Source organism: Tupaia chinensis, unplaced genomic scaffold, assembly GCF_000334495.1.
Source record: "Tupaia chinensis unplaced genomic scaffold, TupChi_1.0 Scaffold139897_1, whole genome shotgun sequence".
In the NCBI taxonomy this organism is placed as follows: Eukaryota; Metazoa; Chordata; class Mammalia; order Scandentia; family Tupaiidae; genus Tupaia; species Tupaia belangeri.
Genome location: NW_006199776.1, coordinates 1113311 through 1136770, shown reverse-complemented (window position 1 = coordinate 1136770; position 23460 = coordinate 1113311). Strand labels below are relative to the sequence as shown.

Genomic DNA, 23460 nt, shown 5'->3' with positions numbered 1-23460 from the left:
TCCTTTAACTTTTTTCATGTTTATTTCCTGGTTAAAGAAAAAAGATATTGGGCCAGCAGGTGGCATGGTCGTTAAGATGCTGGTTTGAGTCCTGGACCGGGTGGCTTGAAAATCATGCTGGGTGCATGTGCATGTGCACCCAAAATCCTGACAGGAGAATGAAGACCTTGTAGCAGAGCCTTACTCTGAGGGGATATTTTCTCACCTTCTCTGTCTCTCTCTGTCTCTCTCCAGCAAGCACATGTGCCCTATTGCAAAAACCTAAAAAAAAAGTAAAAAGAAACTAGTATTAATGACAAATATCACAAATCTATTTAAAAGATTAACTTCAAACAGACGATATGGAACAGTCTATCAGTTCAGCTTTATTAACACAGTCTTCCTAATATTCTCATTACATAAATAATTCTTCTTTACCTGCATCAGATAAAATGCTGTCTTTTCCCAGACTTTTCTTCTCAAGGTTATTCAAAATGAAGTCTTCTTGGAAAACATGAAGCAGCTGGGTTTTTCTGCCGTGCTGAATATAAATAAACACCAGCATAAGTTGATATACGTGTTTTTTTAACTAATGGTAATTGACGGAAAAATGACACTTACCAGTTTGGTAATGGGATCTAAGGCAATAATGCATCCTGGCCTGGCTGTTGACTGCTGACTGACGATGTTAAATACTTCACCAACATATTTCTGTTTTTTAAAAATATTAATATATCCTTTAATAAATAATACAATTCAAAAGTAACCAAAAGTAAGTAACATAAAATTTCAAGTCTAACAGGTAAATAATAACATCGAAGAGAGACTAAATGTAGTCCCTTTCAATTATAAACATTCTAGGACCTTACTTGATAGAAATTATGTAAGAATGCATATGCAGGGACCAGCAGTTAGTGTAATGGCTATGTCGCTGGACTCCCACGTAGTCGACCATGGTTCGCGTCCCGGACCCAGTGGCTTAAACCGCTGGGCCCATGTGCGTGTGTGTCCAAGATCCTGAGAGGAGAATGGAGGAGAAAGGATTGCGGCGTGGCCATTTCCCCTGGGGGGGGGTGATTTCTCACTTTCTGTCTCTCTGTCTCTGTCTGTCTGGCGAGCGCACGCACCCTATAACAAAAACCTCTCCAAAAATAAAAATAACAATTAAAAAAAAAGAATGCCTATGCATTACAGCTCACTTGATAACAGAGAAAACAAAAGCAATATTTGGTAACTGTTAGGAGAAAAAATATTTTATATCCATAAATGCAAAAGACTGACCTCAATTTCCTAGTTAATATTCTAAAAATCAGTGCTTTTAAGCATTAATTTTGAGGGCAAGGACGGAGGTAAAGAAACAAGTTGACATTCTGTTAATAAGTGCCAATTTCTTGAGCTCTATGTCCTGAGTGCTTTAAATAAGCTAAATTCAGCAGTCAATTCTCAATCGTCATCAGACTTAATCTAACTTTGACACAGGCTGTTTTTAATCAGCTTTGACACCTGTGATCTCTCCCTCCTTGAAATATTTTCCTCATTTGGTTTCCATTATAATTTTAACAATGGAATGTTCCAGTATTTGAGCTTTCTATTATTTCTCCTTTCTAACTATACTGCTTCCCTCAATGACCTCATCTACCTCTGCAACTTTAAAATAATATGCTGACAATTACCTTAGGTATTTTATATCCTCAGGCCAAACTTCCCTCTAAACTCCAGAGACTAGCCAACTGTGTCTCTAGAATGTGAAATGGTCATCCTGAAATTAACATGTCCAAAGTTGTACTCTCAAATCCCCCATCATTCAAAACCTGCTGTTTTTATATTCGTTCTCTTCTCTACTCATGCAATTCTATTCTTCCTAATGTTCACAGTCACTAACCTTGCGAATTATCTTTTTTCTCAAATAAATCCCATAACTAGACTGAACCTAACTAGTCAATGTTCAAGACACGTACAGAATTGATCAGTTCTTATCTCTATTGTCACCACTTGCTACCATTCTAAGCCGCTCTGTACCTCTCCCCAACTACTGTAATAGTTGGTCTCTCAGATTTCACTCCTGAAATGTTACTGAATCTATGTAGCTACTGGGGCGATCCACTTAAGATCTAAGTCAGATCATATCACACTATTATTCCATTCAATGGTTTCCATACTATTCAGAATAAAAGCCAGAGTTTCCACAATGGTCAATGAGGCTCTATATAATGTGGTCAGACTACCTTTCTGACTTCCCCCATGGCTACTCCCCACCTTACATCCTCTGGTGGAGCCACGGAGGCCTGCTCGTGGCTCCTTTACACACCACACATGCTCTGGCCTCAGGATCTTTGAACTGGTGGGCACTGTTCCTCTTTCTGGACCACTCTTTTTTTAATGATTGATTGATTTTTATTTGATAAAGGGTTTGCACACTTGCTGGAATAGAAAGAGAGAGAAAGTGTGAAAGCACCCAATGGGGGATGGTGGCCCGCAATCCCTCCTCCATTTCTCCTTTCGGGATTTTGGGCATGCACACACATGTTCCCAGCATGGTATTTAAGTCGCCAAGTACGGGACTTGGACTTGGACTACACAGTCAAGTACACTAAGGTAGACTACACTACCTTAGGAATCCAGATACCTTCACCACCACGCCACAGCTGGTCCTCCCTCTTTTTTAAAATATCTGTATCTATGTATCTAGCTCCCTCATCTTTTTCCAATATTCAAATGGTAACTTTTCTGTTAAGCTTTCCCTCACCAGTATTTTACTTGACACTCCCTACTTCTTTTACAGTAGGTTTGCTCCACAGTTTTTGTTAATTAATGTTTTTATTTATTATCTGTCTCTCATCATTAGAATACAAGTTCTGAAACACACATTTTTGTCTGTTTTGTTCACATCTATGCCTGATTAATAAAAGACCCTCAATAAAAATGTTTCTATTATGACAGTATATAGTAGACATGTTTTAAAAAATTCGTGTTCTGCAAAATCATGCATTAAAAATAACTTATGGAGGGAAGGCTGGAGGGTAGCACAGCAGTAAAAGTGACCAAAGGGGTAAAATTTGGTATTTCTATTGGTGACCTCCCTGAGTATCCAGGTATGTACATGCCTATGGTCCCGGGCTGCCTGTGTCAGGGGGAGGGAGTGGTTCATGGTGTTAGGACCCTGTTAGAGATACTGTCTATTGGTCCATTTGTCTCTCACTCTCACACAGTCGTGGAAGAATATACAAATTCACTTAAAAAACAAAACATTTGGGAAAAAACAGGACTGGAACAGACCACTGGCAAACATGCAACTTTGTAACCAAAACAATAATGGGTGTATTAACTGGAGTACGGAAGATGCTTGGGAGATGCCTTGAATCTCCTAAATAAGAACCTCAGTACAGCTGAAGGCTGCCTCATGAGATATTAAAAAGAACACCTGTCCAGTCAATAGTGTAGTACTGGGTCACCAGGAAATTCATGACTTTTTTTTTAGAGAGATTTTTACTATAGGGCTCGTATACTCTCTGGAGAGACAGAGAGAGACAGAGAGCCAGAAAGCAAGAAATCACCCCCCTTGGAGGATAGCCATAGCACAATTCCTTCTCCCCCATTCTCCTCTTGGGGTTTTGGGCATGTATGCACATGTGCCCTGGCATAAGTTTTAGGCTCTGGGTCCAGGACTCAAACAGTGGTTGACTATGTAGAAGATTAGCATGTAACCATTAAGCCATCTGCTGGTCCCAGTCATGATGCACTTTAGCATAGAAAAATACGCCATGACTTTCCTGACGACCTAATTAAAGTCGGCTGGATACCACATGGATGACTACATAGTTGAATCCCAGACACAGTGGTTTGAAAAACATGCCAGGCACATGGACGTGTGTGCCCAGGATCCTGAACAGAGAGAGAAGTGGAGAAGAGGGGACTGCAGTATACTCATTCCCCATAATGGGTACTTTCTCATCTCCCCCACCCTTTTCTCTCTCTAATGCACTCACATAACCTCTGGCAAGTTAAAAAAAAAATTCTTTTTAAACCAAAAAGTGGAAATGTTTGCTTGCCAGAAGGTACTCAGACAATGCAGTTGATTGGTTGCTACTGATTGGGCAAAGGAAGAAGTATGGCTCGACAGAAGTATTGCAAGAGTGTTGAAAAAACTGTCAAATGAACTGAAATCAAGCTGAGGGCTTTTTCCATTCATGCTTCAGATTAAAATTCTATTCCTGCTATTCCAGCTCCCCTTGCCTAGGTAAAAAATACTGATAAACCAACATAACTTCCACTTCATACTGTCAGGGGTGCCCATTTATCTATCAGCAAATGAGTGATACAGAAACAAATCACAAAAGTCTAGATTCTGCCTTTTTTTAATTGCCAGATAACATGTATGCTTGTGAGAGGGCAAGACGAGCTAGTGAGCAGCCCCCCGACCCCATGGGATATGCTCACACCACAATCCTTTTCCTCCACTTCTCCATCACCATCAGGATTTGGGCATAAACACACAATGCCCACCATGTCTTTCAAGTCACCATGGCCAGGACTCAAACTGTGGTTGGCCATGAAGGATCTGGCTCCCACTGCACAATGCTTAACCACTGCACTTACAGGACTGGAGATTCTTTTATTTATTTATTATTTTTTTAAGATTTTTGCCATAAGCCATATGCACTCAGCAGAGACAGAAGGAAGGTGAAAAACTACCCCCCAACGAGGCAGGGAATGGCCATGCCACAATCCCTTCTCCATTTTCCTTCTGGGATTTTGGGCACACATGCACATGCATCCAGCATGTCTCAAGCTGGTAGGTCTAGGACTAGAACCCAGGAGTCAGCCATGTGGGATCTATAACCTTAACCCACACCACCTGCTGGCCAAGATTCTTTTTGGATGAATGAAAAAAAAAATGGCTTCTTTTTAAGGGACCTTAGAGTCACTATAACATTACAATGCAAATGTGAAAAAAAAAAAAAAAACTATACATGTTTACTACAAATTGTATGTCGTAATTCTAGAACATACCAATGAGTACAGACTTAAGTATCTATAAACATCATACCATATAGTGAAATCACTATAAGAGCCATTACTTACAGATATCTCAGGGTTGGAAAGCTCATATAAAAGTTTCTTGGCATCAATAACTGCCTCATATAATCTCAGATACTGTCCGTCACTTGCTACAAAGCATGCACTGGGAGAGTTACAGTATGTACCTAGAAAGCATTTACAAACATTTAACATTTAACTCTTCAGTGATGATGTCAGAATATCTAAAGTAATGAAATAAACATCAGAATGCTTACCGAGACAGTAACTGGGTATAAGAGTGGGCAGCCATGCCACGTTGGAAAAGGCAGAAACGTGAAGGGAATTAATCCGGGCAAGCTCAGAAACTCCTCCAGAGAAAGACAATGGCCCAACTGGATCAACCCTCCACAGAATAAGTTCACTGTACACTGCATTGGGGTCCTGAAAGGCCACATCAATGGTGCTTTTGTTTTGTTGTGTGGAAGAACATCCTTCGGGAGTTACAGCACTGTAAGGTTGCTTTTGGCTCTCAACATCTGGCGTCCTCAGTGCGTTATGGTGTGACGTGGTCAGCAGTAACGGCAACACTGAATGGCAAGCTAAATCGTTAAGATGAAAGCGGTGACCACAATATCTGGACTTGTGGGAAATACTGAGGACTGTAGAAAAAGCAGATTCCTCGGCAAAACTGACCAGCCACTGGTTCAGAGAACCATCAGCGTGCTTTGAAATCATCATAACGTTAGGGGTAAAAATACTTAATTTTAAACTATTCGATGATTTGCTGTGAGCAGAGGAGATGAGCACTGATGTGGAACGAGGAAGGCCGGAAGGTCTCTGCTTCCCTTGCTGAACGGCCAAGTCCACGTTCTTGGTACAGGCGTACATCACCACACTTTTACAGAGCGAGTTGGCATCGCCCGTGGGGAAGGCTACCGGAATTCTGGAAACGAAGGACACCTGGAATTAAGAAAGCGAGCATTAGAAAGGACAGGAAGAGGCCATCTAAAACAGCACTCACATCAACAACAAGTAGCTCTCCAGAGATCATAGTAACAGTACCTGTACTTGACGGAACATCCCAGGCTGGTATTCATCCAGCCAGTCCAAAGGGACCTTAGAGTCACTATAACATTACAATGCAAATGTGAAAAAAAAAAAAAAAACTATACATGTTTACTACAAATTGTATGTCGTAATTCTAGAACATACCAATGAGTACAGACTTAAGTATCTATAAACATCATACCATATAGTGAAATCACTATAAGAGCCATTACTTACAGATATCTCAGGGTTGGAAAGCTCATATAAAAGTTTCTTGGCATCAATAACTGCCTCATATAATCTCAGATACTGTCCGTCACTTGCTACAAAGCATGCACTGGGAGAGTTACAGTATGTACCTAGAAAGCATTTACAAACATTTAACATTTAACTCTTCAGTGATGATGTCAGAATATCTAAAGTAATGAAATAAACATCAGAATGCTTACCGAGACAGTAACTGGGTATAAGAGTGGGCAGCCATGCCACGTTGGAAAAGGCAGAAACGTGAAGGGAATTAATCCGGGCAAGCTCAGAAACTCCTCCAGAGAAAGACAATGGCCCAACTGGATCAACCCTCCACAGAATAAGTTCACTGTACACTGCATTGGGGTCCTGAAAGGCCACATCAATGGTGCTTTTGTTTTGTTGTGTGGAAGAACATCCTTCGGGAGTTACAGCACTGTAAGGTTGCTTTTGGCTCTCAACATCTGGCGTCCTCAGTGCGTTATGGTGTGACGTGGTCAGCAGTAACGGCAACACTGAATGGCAAGCTAAATCGTTAAGATGAAAGCGGTGACCACAATATCTGGACTTGTGGGAAATACTGAGGACTGTAGAAAAAGCAGATTCCTCGGCAAAACTGACCAGCCACTGGTTCAGAGAACCATCAGCGTGCTTTGAAATCATCATAACGTTAGGGGTAAAAATACTTAATTTTAAACTATTCGATGATTTGCTGTGAGCAGAGGAGATGAGCACTGATGTGGAACGAGGAAGGCCGGAAGGTCTCTGCTTCCCTTGCTGAACGGCCAAGTCCACGTTCTTGGTACAGGCGTACATCACCACACTTTTACAGAGCGAGTTGGCATCGCCCGTGGGGAAGGCTACCGGAATTCTGGAAACGAAGGACACCTGGAATTAAGAAAGCGAGCATTAGAAAGGACAGTAAGAGGCCGTCTAAAACAGCACTCACATCAACAAGTAGCTCTCCAGAGATCATAGTAACAGTACCTGTACTTGACGGAACATCCCAGGCTGGTATTCATCCAGCCAGTCCACGTGCCAAACCAGCAGAGAGCCATCCATGGGATGGATACTGAAGAGCATGTCTGCATTTCTGCTCCATTCAGACAGAAGTACTTCGATCTGATGATCAATAGCAGCTGACGGTAATGGTGTAAAACTTGAGCTTGGTACCACTTTATCAGCGTCCAGTTCCTTCTTTTCATGATTTATTTTCAGATCATCAACATCATCTTCCATTTCTACAAGCAAAAGCATTCACGAACCAGGTAAATACAATTGGACTAGTACTATAAATTAAGAAATGTCTCTTTTAAGTGTATTCAAGATATGAAACAATAGTTTTCATACTAACAAATATTTAGTTTCAGAAATGTAGGGCTGCTGGAGTTAACACAAGGCCTACAGAACTCCTCTTATTTCGGGGTCCCTGCAGCAACAAGGACTATTACTAGGAAATTATTGGATGTAATCGACACTTTCTTCACAATATCAGATTTATGCAATCTGAGCATGCTACACTAGTTACACTCTAGGTACACATTTATAATTTCTATGGTATCTTAAACTTTTTATTTTTAGGTTTTTGCCATAGGGTGTGTGCGCTCACCAAAGAGAGAGACAGACAGAGGGATGACAAGATTAAATGAATACGCTTATAGCACCCAATTTCCATATTTCCTTCAAAACATCAGTAATTAAAAAGAAATTTGGGGGCAGCCAGTGGCGTGGTGGTTAAGGCAGTTGGATCCCACACAGCTGACTTCGTGGTTCAAGTCCTGGACCCAGGGGCTTGAGAAACACACTAGATGCATGTGCCAGTGTACCAACGATCATTTAAACAGGGGAACCAGCAGGTGGCGTGGTGGTTAAGGTGCTGGAGACTCCCATATGGCCAACCACAGTTCGAGTCCCAGACCTGGTGGCTTGCTTTCTCACTTTCTCTCTCTCTCTCTCTCTCTCTCTCTGGTCAAATGAAAATAAATGAATGAATAAATAAATTTTTTTAAAAAATCATTTAAAGAAAGGACAGATGGAGGAGAAAGCACTGAGATGCGGCCATCTCCCTGGGGGGAGGGGTACTTTCTCACCTCCCTCTCTCTTTCTCTCTTTCTCTCTCTCTCATCTTCATGTGCCCACTGCCAAAATTTAAGAAAATAAATAAATTTATCTGTATGCCAACTTAATACACATAAATGTGGATAGTCTCACCTCTTTCAAAAATTCCAGTCCTTTGGGACCAGCAGGTGGTATAGTGGTTAAGGTGCTAGATTCCCACATGGCCAACTGAGGTTTGAGTCCCGGACCTGGCAACTTCAAACTCATACCAGGAATGTGTGAGCACATGCCCAAAATCCCAAGAGGAGAACAGAGGAGAACGGAGGAGAAGGAAGGGACTGTAGCATGGCCATCCCCCCAGGGGGTGATTTCTTTCCCTCTCTCTCTCTTTCCGCTAAGTACATGCAACCTATAGCAAGAATTTCTCATTCAAAAAAAAAAAAAAAAAAGAAAAGAAACCCAGCTTCCCACACTCCTCCCTACTCATGGCCTGAAATAGAGAGGCTTTCTGGGAAGAGATGCTTTAAAAAATATTTTCACTGTTTACAAGATTTTCAAATATAAGTCAAGACATATAAATCAATAAGAAAGCATAAAATTCAACAGAAGGGCTAAAATATAAAGATACCCATTCTGTTCAATTTGTGTCAAGAAAATGCAAAGTAAAACAATATGAGATTTTCCCTTCATTGACTGGCAAAATGAAAGGATACGCTCATGACAGCAACATGGGATAAACAACTTCTTTAGCACTGGAGGAAGTATAGACTGGTAAAACATTTCTGGAGGGCAATCTGTCGGAAGCTGGTATTTAAAAATTTGTATAGTCCCTGGAAATTCCACACATGGGAATCTATGTCACACAAAGATGAAAAGATGTGCCCTTATACCATTAGTAATAGAGTAAAAACAACTTTAATGTCTATCAATAGGAGAACTGTTACTTAGACATGGGATATTGGGCAGCTGAGAAAATAATGATGGAATACTGCCCGTTACTGAATCACAACAAGTTACGGAACATTTTTGTCTAAAACTGAACACTTACAGTACAAATTTTTTTAAAAGTTGCCTTTATATTACATCTGCATAAGCACAGAAAATAATCCATCTGGAAGGATAGTCACCAAACTTAACGATATGAACCCGTGTGCACCATTCCCCGCCCCCATGATCATATACAATCCCACACACATTTATGAGGCACAGACTGTCAGAGAGTACTGGCTGCCCCGGTTTCACACTTTCTGGTCCTCGCATCCGATGTCAGGCACTGTGGCATACGCCTATTGTCCCAATCACTTGGGAGGCAAAAATACGAGTGTGCGGCCAGACCAAGAAAGAGACTATCTCCTTAAAAAAAATGTAAAAATGCAATTTACACAAGACTTCAAATTTTTCAAACAGAATTATTACCTTCATCAGATTTTACATCTATTTGATTAGAGTCTTCTGCACTAGCTTCAGAAGATGGCTGTTCAAAACTTTTTTTCAGTTGCTGTAAAAAGACTTCCATGGACAAAGTGAAATGTAGTTCTTTGTTGTTTAGCCAGTGTACCACAAAAGGCCCATTCTTCTCTTCATTTTCACTTAGACTCAGAGACGTAATAGATGGAAGAAGTGGAATGTCTACATAAAAAAAATTACAAAATTAAAATTGTTTATCATTCTAACCTATAAAGCACACACATCTCATGTTTTTATTATTGACTACTACATTTATCTTTTTACAAGTTTATACTTCACTTTTAAGTTTAACTCTATTTTAACTTTATGTGTGTGTGTGTGTTGAGACTATTTCTAGAGCTGTTTTAGGTTCAAGGCGATAGTGAGTGGAAGGTGTGCAGAAAGTCATATACCCATTGTCCCACCATGTTAGAAGCCTCCCTCATTATCAACATCCACCACCAAAATGGAACATCTGTTATAAGTTATAAGCCTCATTATCATCCACAGTCCAGTTTACCTTGGGGCTCACTCTTGGTGGTATACATTCCATGGCTGGGACAAATTCATGATGATATTACATTTATCTTTATACCTCTGAAGTAAACTTCATTTAATCTATGAATAAGACACTGACACTATTATTCATTATAAAAATTTAAATAATAAATTTAACATTACCCATTACAAAGAAAATGAAATTACATAGTCTAGGTCATATAGCATAGTATTTTCTTCAATACTAAAAAATATCCTCATCAAGACGTATATCTATAATTTGAAGATACATTAATGAGAATATCTTACTAAATTATTACAAGTTTTGGTAACACACATATTTTAACCTGGCCTATAATGGAAAATGTCTTCAACAAACAAACAAAAAAATAAAAAACAAACCTACTTAATGACCACAGTAAGCTATATAGCCTCAGTTAGGTGCTACTTTATAGTATGTCCATTCTACTCACTGAGTTTTACACCTTAAGTCAGACATGTGTTCATAGATATGTTTGTATCAACTGTACTTACTATTGAAAGTATTTAGTTTAATTAAGATCTTTTATGAATCAATAAAATGTGAAAAAAACACATGATATCAGATAAACTAATTATGTATATATCATAATAGCAACAATTCTATTTTTTACTTAATAAACTAACATATTAACTTCTTTAATGACCAACCCATCTAAATCTAAGATGGCTATTGCTTATTTATTGGCATCAGGACTGAAATATGAAGGCATAAAACTGATATTCCTTTGTCAAGAGCTAGGAAAGCATTCAAGACAGATTACCTTAGCTAAAACAATGTTCCTGGGTATTGTTTATGATGTCTCTGCTACTATGGTTTGAATATGCCCTCTGAAATTCAACTTACAGAAACAGACCCCCTAGTGCAATGGTATGCAGAGGTGAGTAGGCTGGGCCACAGTGGCACAGGAGACCAGCAACTCTGCAACACCAGGGCCACACAGGAAGAGCCAAGCTTTGGATCCTGGCTGACCTGAATGTGCCAGGTGTGTCTACAACCTGGCCGGTTAGAAGGCTGGGAGGAAGATCTTGGAGCTGTCTGCAGTGTGTGTGTGTGTGTGTGTGTGTGTGTGTGTGTGTGTGTGTGTGTTGGGTGTGTGTGTGTGGTGGGTGTGTGTGTCTAAATAAATTTAAAAGTAAAAAAGGTGATTTAGACCATGAGGACTCCGCTCTGAAGGAATCAATGACATCTTTTAGGCGGGGTCACTCATCATGAGTGGTCTCCCCACAAAAGGATGCATTTGGTCCCTTTTCTCTCTGTCTTAGGTGCTTATCCCCCTTCCACCAGGTCCTGACTCTCACCAAATCCAACCACTAGGCTCTTAGACTTCCCAGACTCCACAACCATCAGCTAAACAAACTTCTAAAATACCCAATCTATGGTATTCCACTATGGCAGCAGAAAATGAACTAAAACATTGCTAAATTAGGTAGACTGAAGTACAGTATATTTGTCAGTTGTGACAAATGACAATCCTTAATAATTAGAGATAAAGGAGAATTTCAGTGCACCATAATTAAATCTGGATCATGTTGGTATCTGCTGAATTGTAAAGGCTGGGAATGGATTCAGGAACATAAGCAATTCTCTTCTTTAAAAAATCCTACATTTTTAAAGGAAAGATAAATAACATGAGGTGTATCTACTGGGGCCAGCAGGTGGTATGGTGGGTAAGGTACCAAACTCCCAGATGGCTGACTGTCGGCGTCTGCCCCAGGGCTTGGGTCTGGCTAAATTATGATTAGAATGCCCCAGGGCTTGGGTCTGGCTGAATTATGACTAGAGGGCTGCTGGTGAGGAAGAGACAGAGGACGAGAAAGAGAAAGCCCTTTACTTTGTCAGAACTTGGGAAATGGAAAGGAGACAAAGGGAGAGTAGAAATGGACACAGGCAGTTTGAGCCTAGGTAGTCTAAGCAATTTGTGCCGCCCAGACGAACTGGACATTTTTATTTATAGTATAAGGAGACATTATATATGTATGTTTCATGATACTTTATAGATTGGTTGCCAGGTTACAGACAATAAGAAGCAATTAATAAATTTATGAGGGCTTAGTTATACTAGGCCAGATGTATTTTTTGGTGATAATTTTATTAAGAGAAAAAAAAATTTTTTAATGTAGAGAACTAGTCGTTAGGTGTGGGGAAGGAGCTAAAGAACTTTTTTATAAGGAGTGTACTATTATACCCAGAGAAGTCTAAAAACGTGTCCCCACAACTGACCACAATTCAAATCCCAGCCCTCGTGGCTTGAAAAGCACACTGAACACTAGTGTGTGAATGCCCAAAACCCTGATGGGAAGGGAAAATGGAAGAACAAGGATTGTGGTGTGACCACATCTCACTGGGAGGTGCTCCCTCTACTCACTCCCATCTAGTAAGTGTACACATCCACGGGCAATTAAAAAAAAAAAAGAATTAATATTATAGATGATGACTGGTGAAGAAAAGGATTAAAAAAGCCTTTCTTGGGCCATGCTGTGGCACAGTGGTTACGATGGCTGCATACCACATGACCAACTGCACAGTAAGAGTTCAAGACCGAGAGGCAGCTTGAAAAACACACCAGACATGTTGGGCGTGGTGGCGCCCAGCCTATGGAAAAACACACCAAACATGCGTATGCCCAAAATTCTGACAAGAGGAAGAAATGGAGAAGGGATTGCTGCATGACCATTCACCAAGGGAGGTGCTTTCTCAGCTTCACTCTCTCTCTCTCTGTCTCCAGCAAGTACATATGTCCTCTGGCAAATTAAAAAAAAAAGAAAGAAAGAAAGAAAGAAAGGAAAGCACCGTTCTCTTGTCCCTTCTTTTTATTTCCTCCCCAAGCCTTAGTCTTGCAAAATGATCACCTATATGCAGTTTTCACAGGAGGTGTCAGAAGCTAAAGCAATTCTCTTTTGGAGGCAAGTTCTAAGAGTGCACAGATCTATCCCATCCCACAGCTTCTACTCATAACTATGCATGCCTCAGTACAATTGTTTGCTTAATATTTACATAACCCCTGCCTGCCTGTCTGTCTCAGGAGAGCAAGGACCACACCTGTTTTGATCACCACTGCATTTCCAGGTCCTACAACTCTCTCTAGTTCCCAAACTAATGCAAGCGAAGCACTTTACGAAAGCTTTAACAGGCTGAGCTGCCACTCCCACTTCTTCTTGGTGGATATGCAAGGGAAATATGCAAGGGACTGGCTCTCTGAGGAGTCATGGTTAAGATGTTCCAATATCGAGACCAGCAGGTGGGTGGTGTAGTGGTCAAAGTGCTGGACTCCCATATAGTCAACTATGGCTCAAGTTCTGGCACCTGGTGGCTTAAAACTCACACCAGGCACGTGTACATGTATGTCCAAAACCCCAAGAGGAGAATGGAGAAGTAACTGCATCATGATCATCCCCCGGGTGGCGGTGGGGTGATTTCTCGCTTTCCGTCTCTCTGTCTCTGTCTCTCTGGTAAGCGCACATGCCCTATACTAAAAATCTCTATCTGAAACAAAACGAAAGATTTTCTGAGATCTGACTTACAATCAACCTATATGTGTAGTTTTCAAAGGAGGCATCAGAAATTAAAGCAATTCTTGCGAACCAGCAATTAGCGTAATGGCTATGTCGCTGGACTCCCACGTAGTCGACCGCGGTTCGCGTCCCGGACCCGGTGACTTAAAACTCACGCTGGGCACATGTGCGTGTGTGCCCAAGATCCCAAGAGGAGAATGGAGGAGAAGGGATTGCGGTGTGACCATCCCCCCTGGGGGGTGCTTTCTCGCTTTCTGTCTCTATGTCTCTCTCTCTCTGTCTGGCAAGCGCACGCACCCTATAGTGAAAACCTCTCCAAAAAGAAAAAGAAATTGAAGCAATTCTCTACTGGAGACTCCGGTAGATCACAGACCTAATTATTAGATACACAAGAAAGAGGGGATAACATTTTTTAGCAGAAGCATTCTAACTAAAAGGAAATATATCTCTTCTGATCACAGAAATCTGATTAAAGTTATTTTTATGAGAAATCATCATGGGAAGGGCAGAAAAACTAGAACTAAGAATGTGCTCAGGCTTGCCCCTTACTCTAGTGATTTAGGGTGTCGGATCTCACATGGACCACTGTGATTGGAATCCTGGCCCTGGCTGCTTGAAGCTGGGCACATGTATGTAAGTACCAAAAACCTCTAAGGATAGAAAAATGGAGAAGAGACTGTGGTCTCATCACACTCCACTGGACGTCGCTTTCCCGCTCACCCTCTATGTCACTCTAGCAAACTCATGTACCCTCTGGCAAATTAAACAAACAAACAAAAGGCTCTTATGAGCTCCTCTCCTATGGCTATTTCTATCTGTAACCATATACGTGAAGCCAAATCTGAGAGTTATGCTGTTAAGAAATATAGTAAAAATATATTCATGTAGGAAAACAGGGTATTCCAACAGCTCAAATTTATGGGCAGGAGTTCTCCCTAGGGCCCAATTTGTCATCAATATTATTTTGTTTTTATTTTTTCTACATCTTCCTTAGAAGCCGATCATCTAAAGAAACATTTTAGAGTTTTCCTTATTGGAACTCAGGGTTCCCTTTCAGGAATCCCTGGTGCTTTTCCATTAATGTAGAAATTCAACCTTTTTTATTCTCCTAACATTGTCCTTTACTTGGCAGTGACCTTGAAATTTATCCCAATGACCTCAGTGGTAACTCTGGGCACTATAATAACTGTCTGTATATATTTTCAATTAAAGTGATGGCATTTCCCAAGCCTATACATATATATATTTTAATGACATGAAGCACATGCACGAGAGAAAGAACGCTTAAGAGCTGAGCCCTTTAGCTCCTCAAGATCTGGGTGCCCACACACACACCTAGCACGTTTCACTGACAGATGTGGCATGAACTGTTGTCTCCATATGGCTTCTAGCACTGCAGGGCACCGACACTGAAATGCACCACAGCAGCTGGGCTCCAATGTGATATTTTAATCACGATAATTCAATATTCTCCCACAGATTCTTTTTTGACCCATAGATCATGTTAGAGTTAGGACTGTTGTCAACGAAATGAGACCCTAAGATAAGCAAATGTCTTTCAGTCCTACAAGGAGCTCCGGATTTCAGCTCGCGAGAGTGTTTCTCACTTTGATGAACGGAATTCCAGTGGAGTAATGAATAGTTCATAATTAGTGCTTTATTTCCTTGAAGGATGAATACTATAAATCCAGCATGCTATGTGGAAACAGGTTATTCTTAATTTATGCCTCAGAATATTCCACAGCATACAAACACTCATCAGTAGTGGTTATCTTCTAAGGAGGAGGCATAGGGCAGGGTAAAAGTAAAAAACAGTTTTTCTTTATAGTTTCTGTACAGACAGCATTTATCAAGTCCAAGTTTTGTCTTTAATATTGTTTCAAGTAATATTCCAATATATCTAAATTGTGATAATTGATTTTTATGCTCACAGAAAATTATTTACTAAAATTATAAGCACCTAAATCTTCAAATTCATAGATAATCCAAATATTCTAGACCTTTCCGACTTATACTATATATGTTTGATTACAGAGGTAAGTTTCTTTTTTTTTTGGAGAGGTTTTTGCTATAGGGCATGTGCGCTCACCAGACAGACAGAGAGAGACATAGAGATAGAAAGCGAGAAATCACCCCCCAGGGGGTATGGCCATGCTGCAATCCCTTCTCCTCCATTCTCCTCTCGGGATCTTGGGCACACATGCACACGCGTCCGGCGTGAGTTTCAAGCCACCGGGTCCGGGACTCGAACCATGGTTAACTACAGGGGGGCCCAGCAACCCAGCCATTACGCTAACAGCTGGTCCCCAGAGGTAAGTTTCTTAACTCATCCAGGTATCTTTACATATTTCTGTCTTCTATACAGTATCTCCAGAGATAAGGAATAAACACAATGGTTTTATTTTATCAGCTATGAAATAATTATAAAATACTACTTCTGTGGCTTCAGTTCTGTTAAGGAATAGCTCAAATTTAACTTATGAAAAAATTAATAATAAATCTGAGTGATTTATCAAGATCTTACATCACAACCTAAATCATGGCCTTCAAAGTAAATAGAAACCAGTGAACTTGCTACAATGAAAAGTCCCAGGGACCAGCAGTTAGCGTAATGGCTATGTCGCTGGACTCCCACGTAGTCGACCGCGGTTCACGTCCCGGACCTGGTGGCTTAAAACTCACGCCGGGCGCATGTGCGTGCGTTCCCAAGATCCCAAGAGGAGAATAGAGGAGAAGGGATTGAGGTGTGACCATCCCCCTGGGGGGGGTGATTTCTCGCTTTCTGTCTCTTTCTCTCTGTCTGGTGAGTGCACGCGCCCTATAGCGAAAACCTCTCAAAAAAAAAAAAAAAAAGTCCCATAAGAAAGTTACCTCACGTATTTTACTTGTTAAAAACGTACTTGTTACTCAATTAGTCTATCTAATTTCAAAAATCCGTTGTGGACGCGGAGCTGGTACCTGTGGCTGGGTTGATGCTGGCTGCAATGTGGAAGTGGCAGAGTGCGTTGGCATGCAGTGGAGTGCTCCTGTGGACCAGGTGAGGGTCCTGCTGATGAGGCAGATACCCCGTGTGTGCAACCAGGGCCAGCGACCTCCTCCGCCCTCTGCGAAAATGTCTCAGATTCACCTGTGCGAAGAAGAGCGAAGTGAAACCAATGCCTACAGTTCTAAATGACACATCCGGAGGTACATAACGATTGGTGGAAGTCATCTATATTCTATTTCAGATAACTTTATATATAAAAATACCTTTCAATTTTTTTGTATAGCAAATTTTTCTGAAGAATAAGGTTAAAATTTAAGATGCCTGGCTCTTCTCTTTACCTTTGTGCAGAATTTTGCAATTTCTATTTATCTTCTTAAAATTCATTTCCTGATATTAAAAATTAAAATAATTTCTTCCAATATTACATTTGAAAATAGTGATGCTTCTACATATGCTTTTCTTTGTCTACAGCTTACATTTTTTTTTTTTAATTTGGAGAGGTTTTTGCTATAGGTCACGTGCGCTCGCCAGACAGAGAGAGACAGAGAGACAGAAAGTGAGAAATCACCCGCCAGGGGGGATGGTCACACCGCAATCCCTTCTCCTCCATTCTCCTCTTGGGATCTTGGGCACACACGCACACGTGCCCAGCGTGAGTTTAAGCCACCGGGTCTGGGACTCGAACTGCGGTCGACTACGTGGGAGTCCAGCGACATAGCCATTACGCTAACTGCTGGTCCCTCCACAGCTTACATCTTATGACCGAAAAACATTAGCTAGAATCACTGTAATGCATTACAATGTTTCATAATTTACCACATATTTTCACAGAGATTATCTCATTTAATACCACAAGACAGACAATACAAATACTGCCAGTCGTGTTTTTCGTATGGTAAGACACTTTATATAGAACCCAAGGTCATTCAGCTGATAAATGGCAGAGCTATAAGTAGAACGAGGCTTCAGATTCCTAGTCAAGGATGTTTTCCGGTTATTTTTACATATAACTATTCTATCCATTGTTGATTGCCATAATACATATATATTTATTTCATGAGCCATTAGAATACTATTCAAATTTGAAAAAATTTAAAATCACTTCCTGCCTTCAATATTAATAAAATAGTAAGAGCCTTTATTTCTGTTCTATATTCAATTAGTCTAAATAACAAAAATTGACTTTTACTTTCAACTCTAATTATTAAAATAAAGATTCCAAGTTTGAGGGAATTCTAAATAAAATTAATGGTGGGACAGAATATGATACTCTGCCCCAACCTGTATGAAAGAAAAAGAAAATTATTTTTACATTCAAATTATTGTGTTCTCAGACTTTAATTTACTCTGCTATTTCAGCTAAGTCAAGTGTAACTGTCACTTTGTTATCAATTAATCTAAGATTAACTTTATAAAAATAGGTTGTTCTGTTCTAGACAAAATCCTTAAGTATATTTTTTGAACTAGGTAAAATAAATTTTTCTGAAATTTTCATAACATAGATTTTTTTTTATGATACTATGTTACAAATAAGGCAATGTACAAAATGTTTTTTTAATTTGTAGGAAATAATATTAGCAGTCAGCAGATGGCACAGTGGATACACCTCTGGACTTCCACATGGGCGACTAAAGTTCAAGTCTCGAACCTGGTGGCTTGAAACTCACACCAGGCACACGTGCGGGCATGCCCAAGATCCCAGGAAAAGAATGAAAGAGAAGGGAATGACTGAGGTGTCGGGGTGATTTCTAACTTTACCTTTCAATGTCTCTGTCTCTCCCCCCCAGCAAAAGCACATGCACTAAAGAATAAAAAAGAAAATATTTAACAAAAAACACTCACTTCTAAAGCATTTTGAACTCGTTCTTTACTGGAAGTGTTTCTCTTGAAGTTATTTAAGTGAATTGGTTCAGTCCAATGGCTGAAGTCGCCTCCGTACAGCAAACAATCATTCGGTAAAAACGTCTCTACCCAAAGACGACACACATTATCCTTGCAACACGTCAGCAGCACGTTACAAACGGAAGCCCTAAAGGAGAGACAGATGTGAGGCCAAAATACAAAATTCATATAGCACCACAGACATTCTAGCCATGTGTCTATAATTATGTAAATGCATATGAGCTACCAACAAAGAAAATATCTTTGTATTTAGATTTCATCACAGCAAATGCTTGCCAACCTATTTCTTTTCTGCCTAAAATTAAACAGCCTTTGTTCCAATAAATCTATGATTCATCTTACATTTAGAGAACAAAGAGTGAAATCAAATCGTAATCCCTTAGTTGACAAGGAAAAAAAAAATTTCCTGATTTCTTCAGTGGATGGTTATTACTTAAATTATTTCATAATGCTTAATTTTTGCTTCCTATAAAGGTACCTACACAATGGTCTTGAACAAGCTATGGTAACTATTTAGGACACTTATTTTCTCTGTACCCAAGAACCCAAAGCAGTGAAGTACAAAAATAGAAAATTCATGATAAAGTAAGCACTGACCACCTCCTCACTCTTCAGACATCCTTGACTTTCAGCTAATCTCCCTCTTGTTACCTCCTCAAAATAAAAGCAAAAATCTACTGCATATGTATCACTAAGCTCCATCAACATCATCAAGAGCTCTTTGTCTATTGACAAAGACTACCTTTTATTGAGTAACACAGCAAATTTAGAAAAATTAGAGAAAAAAATCACAATATCTTTTTACTAGGCACGTGTTCCAACATAATTATCTAGTTAACATTAGCAGAAGGCTTTATCACATGACAGTGAGTTAAAGAAAAAACACATAGAATTTCCTATAGTACCCACTTTGTTGAACATGATCCTCCTGATGAAAAATTAACAAACAGCAGAGAAGAAAAGGGAGAGCAGCATGTTCTGTCGTGGTTGCTCCCCCCTTCAGCTTCCTCCTCCACCCTCTCCTCTCTCGCTCTGGCCCCCTCTTTCCTTTCTGTCCACTCCCCTGCCTCTTTCGTCCCACCTACACCTTCTGTGGGCTTCCCTCCTGCCCCCTCCCACCATTCTCCACTCTTGGCCTCCTGAGCCGCTCCTCTGCCCACCCCTCTTCCTCTGTTTTGCAGCTCTCCTCCCTGAGCACCCTTCCTTTCCTCCTTACCAAACTCCTGGCTGCTCCTGCACGCTCAAGCCCACTCTGACATACTTCCCCTCACTCTTTTCCCTGACCCTCTCCTGGTCTGCCGGTCTGTCTTAGTTTTTAATATTCACATATACACAGACTGTGATGATAAAAGTGAGCAAATAGATACAAGCAACAAAAAAGTACATAAAAAACTATATGAAAGTTCAAGGTTTACAATGCCAATCTCAAACACATAAAACAGAAAGACTTATGAAAACAGAGACAAGGAGAAATACACAGACAACAATCAGAAGAGGCTTAACACAGGCGAGAACAACACAGCAGGCGAGAAAGATCACAACTCAGATGAATGGAGACTTATGGACTGGAGTGCAGGCAGCCCCACGTGACTCCTCAGCCCATCACGCAGGCAGTCCGTGGAAACTGGCAGGCACTCTGAGGAGGACACGGCGGGACACCCCGGTCTGTCTGAGGCAGTTCAGTACTCCTCTCCTTCTTCTGTTCAGGGTACCTCCTCTCTCCTTCAGTGGTGAATCAGATTGACTGATGCCCTCCCCCAACCCCAGAAATAAGCACAAAAGAACAGGTATGACCTGTGATGAGCAATGTCCTAAACCTGCCTTATCTTGACGTGGTAACAGGCTAAGATGGTTTTAAAATTAGTTACTGACAACCAGTTTCTGGAGGTTCTTGCAGGATATCCCAAAATCTCCTAATGTGTCCTACATTCATCACCTTTTAGTCAGAAAGTCAGTACATGCTCATTCCCAAGACGTCCCCATTGCTCTCTCCACCGACAGCAGTCCCTGAGCACAGAGGCTCAGCCATGCACTAGAGCACCTTCCTCTGACACGGGAAAGCGAAGCGCCTGCGCTGTCCAGTCAAAGGGTCGACGGCCGTTGATGGGAGCTAACTCTCCTAAGAGAATCAGCATTCCCACCTCCTATCTACAGGCTGAGGGTGAAGCAAAAATGAAAACTAAGAAGAACCCAGGGAAATCACCTGTGTTTGAAATGACAGGGATCCTAAAATGAAATACTGGAGACCTCCCCCTAAAAACAGGCAACAGAAAATTCTAGCTCTAGATGCCACAGTTCCCTATGCTGAATTTAGTTGAAAGACACAACATAGGCAGAAATTTAAAAAAAACGGAATGTTTTATTGCTGTTATCCAGTGCTATTTAAGACATCTGAGATCAGTTCGGCCGACGGAGTGAACTAGGTCAGGAGCAGGTGTAACTGAACTCTCTCAAAATGCCTCTTTCTTAGCATTTTGGTGGTTGGAGCATCTGTGAATGAAAGCCTTTACATGTATCGGGAAAAAAAATCAGCCTCTGAAATTATGTAATCCTCACATAGGCCTAAAAGGCTCACAGTTTGTTAGGAGAGCTGGGGCCAGTCACGACTTTTTTTAATTAATTTATTTTTTTTTTTTTGAGAGGTTTTGTGCTGTAGGGCGTGTGTGCTCGACAGAAAGCCAGAGACAGACAGACAGAAAGTGAGAAATCACCCCCCCCAGGGGGGATGGCCACACCACAATCCCTTCTCCCCCATTCTCCTCTCAGGATCTTGGGCACACACTCACATGCACCTGGTGTGAGTTTAAGCCACTAGGTCTGGGATTTGAACGGCAGTGGACTACGTGGGAGTCCAGCAACATAGCCATTACGCTAACTGCCAGTTTTCCAGTCACGACTTTTAAAACAAGAGTTAAAACATGCCACAGACTCATTCTACTCTAAATGCATTTCTATATAGACAATGGTCTCAGAGGCACCAGAGCATTATTCTCAAACGGAAGCCAGGATGAGCGTGCTTTTGCTAACAATACAGACTGCTGAGACAGCCGTGCATTAGACAGAGACTCCTGCACATCCTGAGAACAGGACCACCACTTTTCTTAGTGCTCCTCCTACACCGGGACCTTAACAGGCTGGAAAGCTGCGGTAAAAAGTGCAGTAACTATTGTACTGTAGCTCAAAAAGTCTAGGTGTATTCCACCAGCTCAGAAGCGCCAAAACAAAGTCGAAAAATGGTCCAGGTACACTACCACCACAGATCGGCTTAGGAATGTCAGATCACAGAATTCATAAATCCTGAAAAGGGTTTAAGGGGAGAAGTGCAGTGCTCATACTGTGGTCAAACTAAAGTTGGCTGTAGGAAACCAAAAGGGATTTCCGTTTATATTCAAAGCAATAGGTCTCGTACCTTACTCAAGGAGAGGCAAAAGCCAGTGAGCTAGCAAGTTTTTCAAGGACCACAGTTAAGAAAGGATGGACATGGGACCAGCAGACGGAGTGATAGCTATGCTGCTGGACTCCCGCATAGTCCACCACTGTTTGAGACCTGAACCTCGTGGCTTAAACTCACACCGAGCGCATGTGCATGCGTGCCCAAGATCTCGAGAGGAGAATGAAGGAGAAGGGATTGTGGCGTGGCCATCCCCCCTGGGGGGTGATTTCTCGCTTTCTGTCTCTCTGTCTCTCTCTGTCTTTCTGGTGAGCGCACACGCCTTATAGCAAAAACCTCTCCACAAAAAAGAAAGGAAGGAAGGAAGTACTAACACACACATACACACATGTACGTGTGGCTCTGTGTGTGCTTGTATGAGTTGAACTAACCTGTTTGGGACAACAGAGTGCAGGGTACTAACTGACTTTCTTTTCCTCTGAGATGATGGATGCGGCCAGATGTTTGCCAACTCATGGCTTATCCTCTCAACAAAGCTCTATTCTTTTAAAAATCAGAAACCAGAAGAGACAGATATTATTGGGTCATCGAAGAAGCTATGACTTTTTTTTTTTTTATGATTTTCTATACAAAGATGTGTCATGACTTTTCCAACGACCCAATGGAAGGTACGAGTGAAGGAGTGAATTGTGAAAAAGACCAAGCAAACAACAATCTGGAGAGTAAGAGATGAAAGAATTGGACACAAAACATGGAGAAGAAAAAGAAAATATGCCCAATTCTGTGACTTAACGGCATCTGATACAGAGGTAAATGATCTCAGCTTAAGCGCCTCTCAACTGGCTCGCATCCTAAGTGCCAATCACAGATGACCCATAGCCAGAGCTGTGGAGGCCAGACGCTGTCTAGTATTTAACTCTGAAAGTCTAGGTATATTCCTGTACCTTGGAAGAGAGCCACAACAACGGTAAAAGTTCAGAGTTCAGCAGTCCTATGGCTGTAGGCTCTCAAAGTGAGAAAAGTCACCAATGTTAATGACAATGACAATGTTCCCATAACACAGGGGGAAAATTATCAACCTACTGACCTAGGCATGTATTTGCTTGTTTTACGCCAGGAAAATCCATTTACAGCTCGAGGATGGGCCAGGTACACAAAGGAAAAGTCCATTTCTCCTTGGGATTGTTTTTCTGGACTTGTATCTGGAGAAGTAACGGCTGTCCGCCAGTTTTCCACGTTATACCAAACCTTTAAAAGACAGTCATCCTAAGGAAAAACAAAAACACAACACCAAATCCAGATCAGAATTAAAGATTAAAAATACCTTCTCTCC

General features: G+C 41.0%; 1 protein-coding gene across 3 annotated transcripts in view; it reads right to left on the bottom strand.

The window, feature by feature from the left end:
* The window catches only part of DMXL1 (Dmx like 1), a 216224-nt gene that overhangs the window by 133989 nt on the left and 58775 nt on the right, over window positions 1-23460 (bottom strand). For all 3 annotated transcript variants that reach the window (XM_014593197.1, XM_027765897.1, XM_006162337.2), the window contains exons 7-15: window positions 23215-23393; window positions 18677-18863; window positions 16807-16975; window positions 9766-9978; window positions 7279-7532; window positions 6495-7179; window positions 6283-6404; window positions 601-690; window positions 418-520 (exon numbers count right to left, since the gene is read on the bottom strand). In XM_014593197.1, the coding sequence (XP_014448683.1) occupies window positions 418-520; window positions 601-690; window positions 6283-6404; window positions 6495-7179; window positions 7279-7532; window positions 9766-9978; window positions 16807-16975; window positions 18677-18863; window positions 23215-23393 (2002 nt within the window). The remainder of the gene's footprint in view (window positions 1-417; window positions 521-600; window positions 691-6282; window positions 6405-6494; window positions 7180-7278; window positions 7533-9765; window positions 9979-16806; window positions 16976-18676; window positions 18864-23214; window positions 23394-23460) is intronic.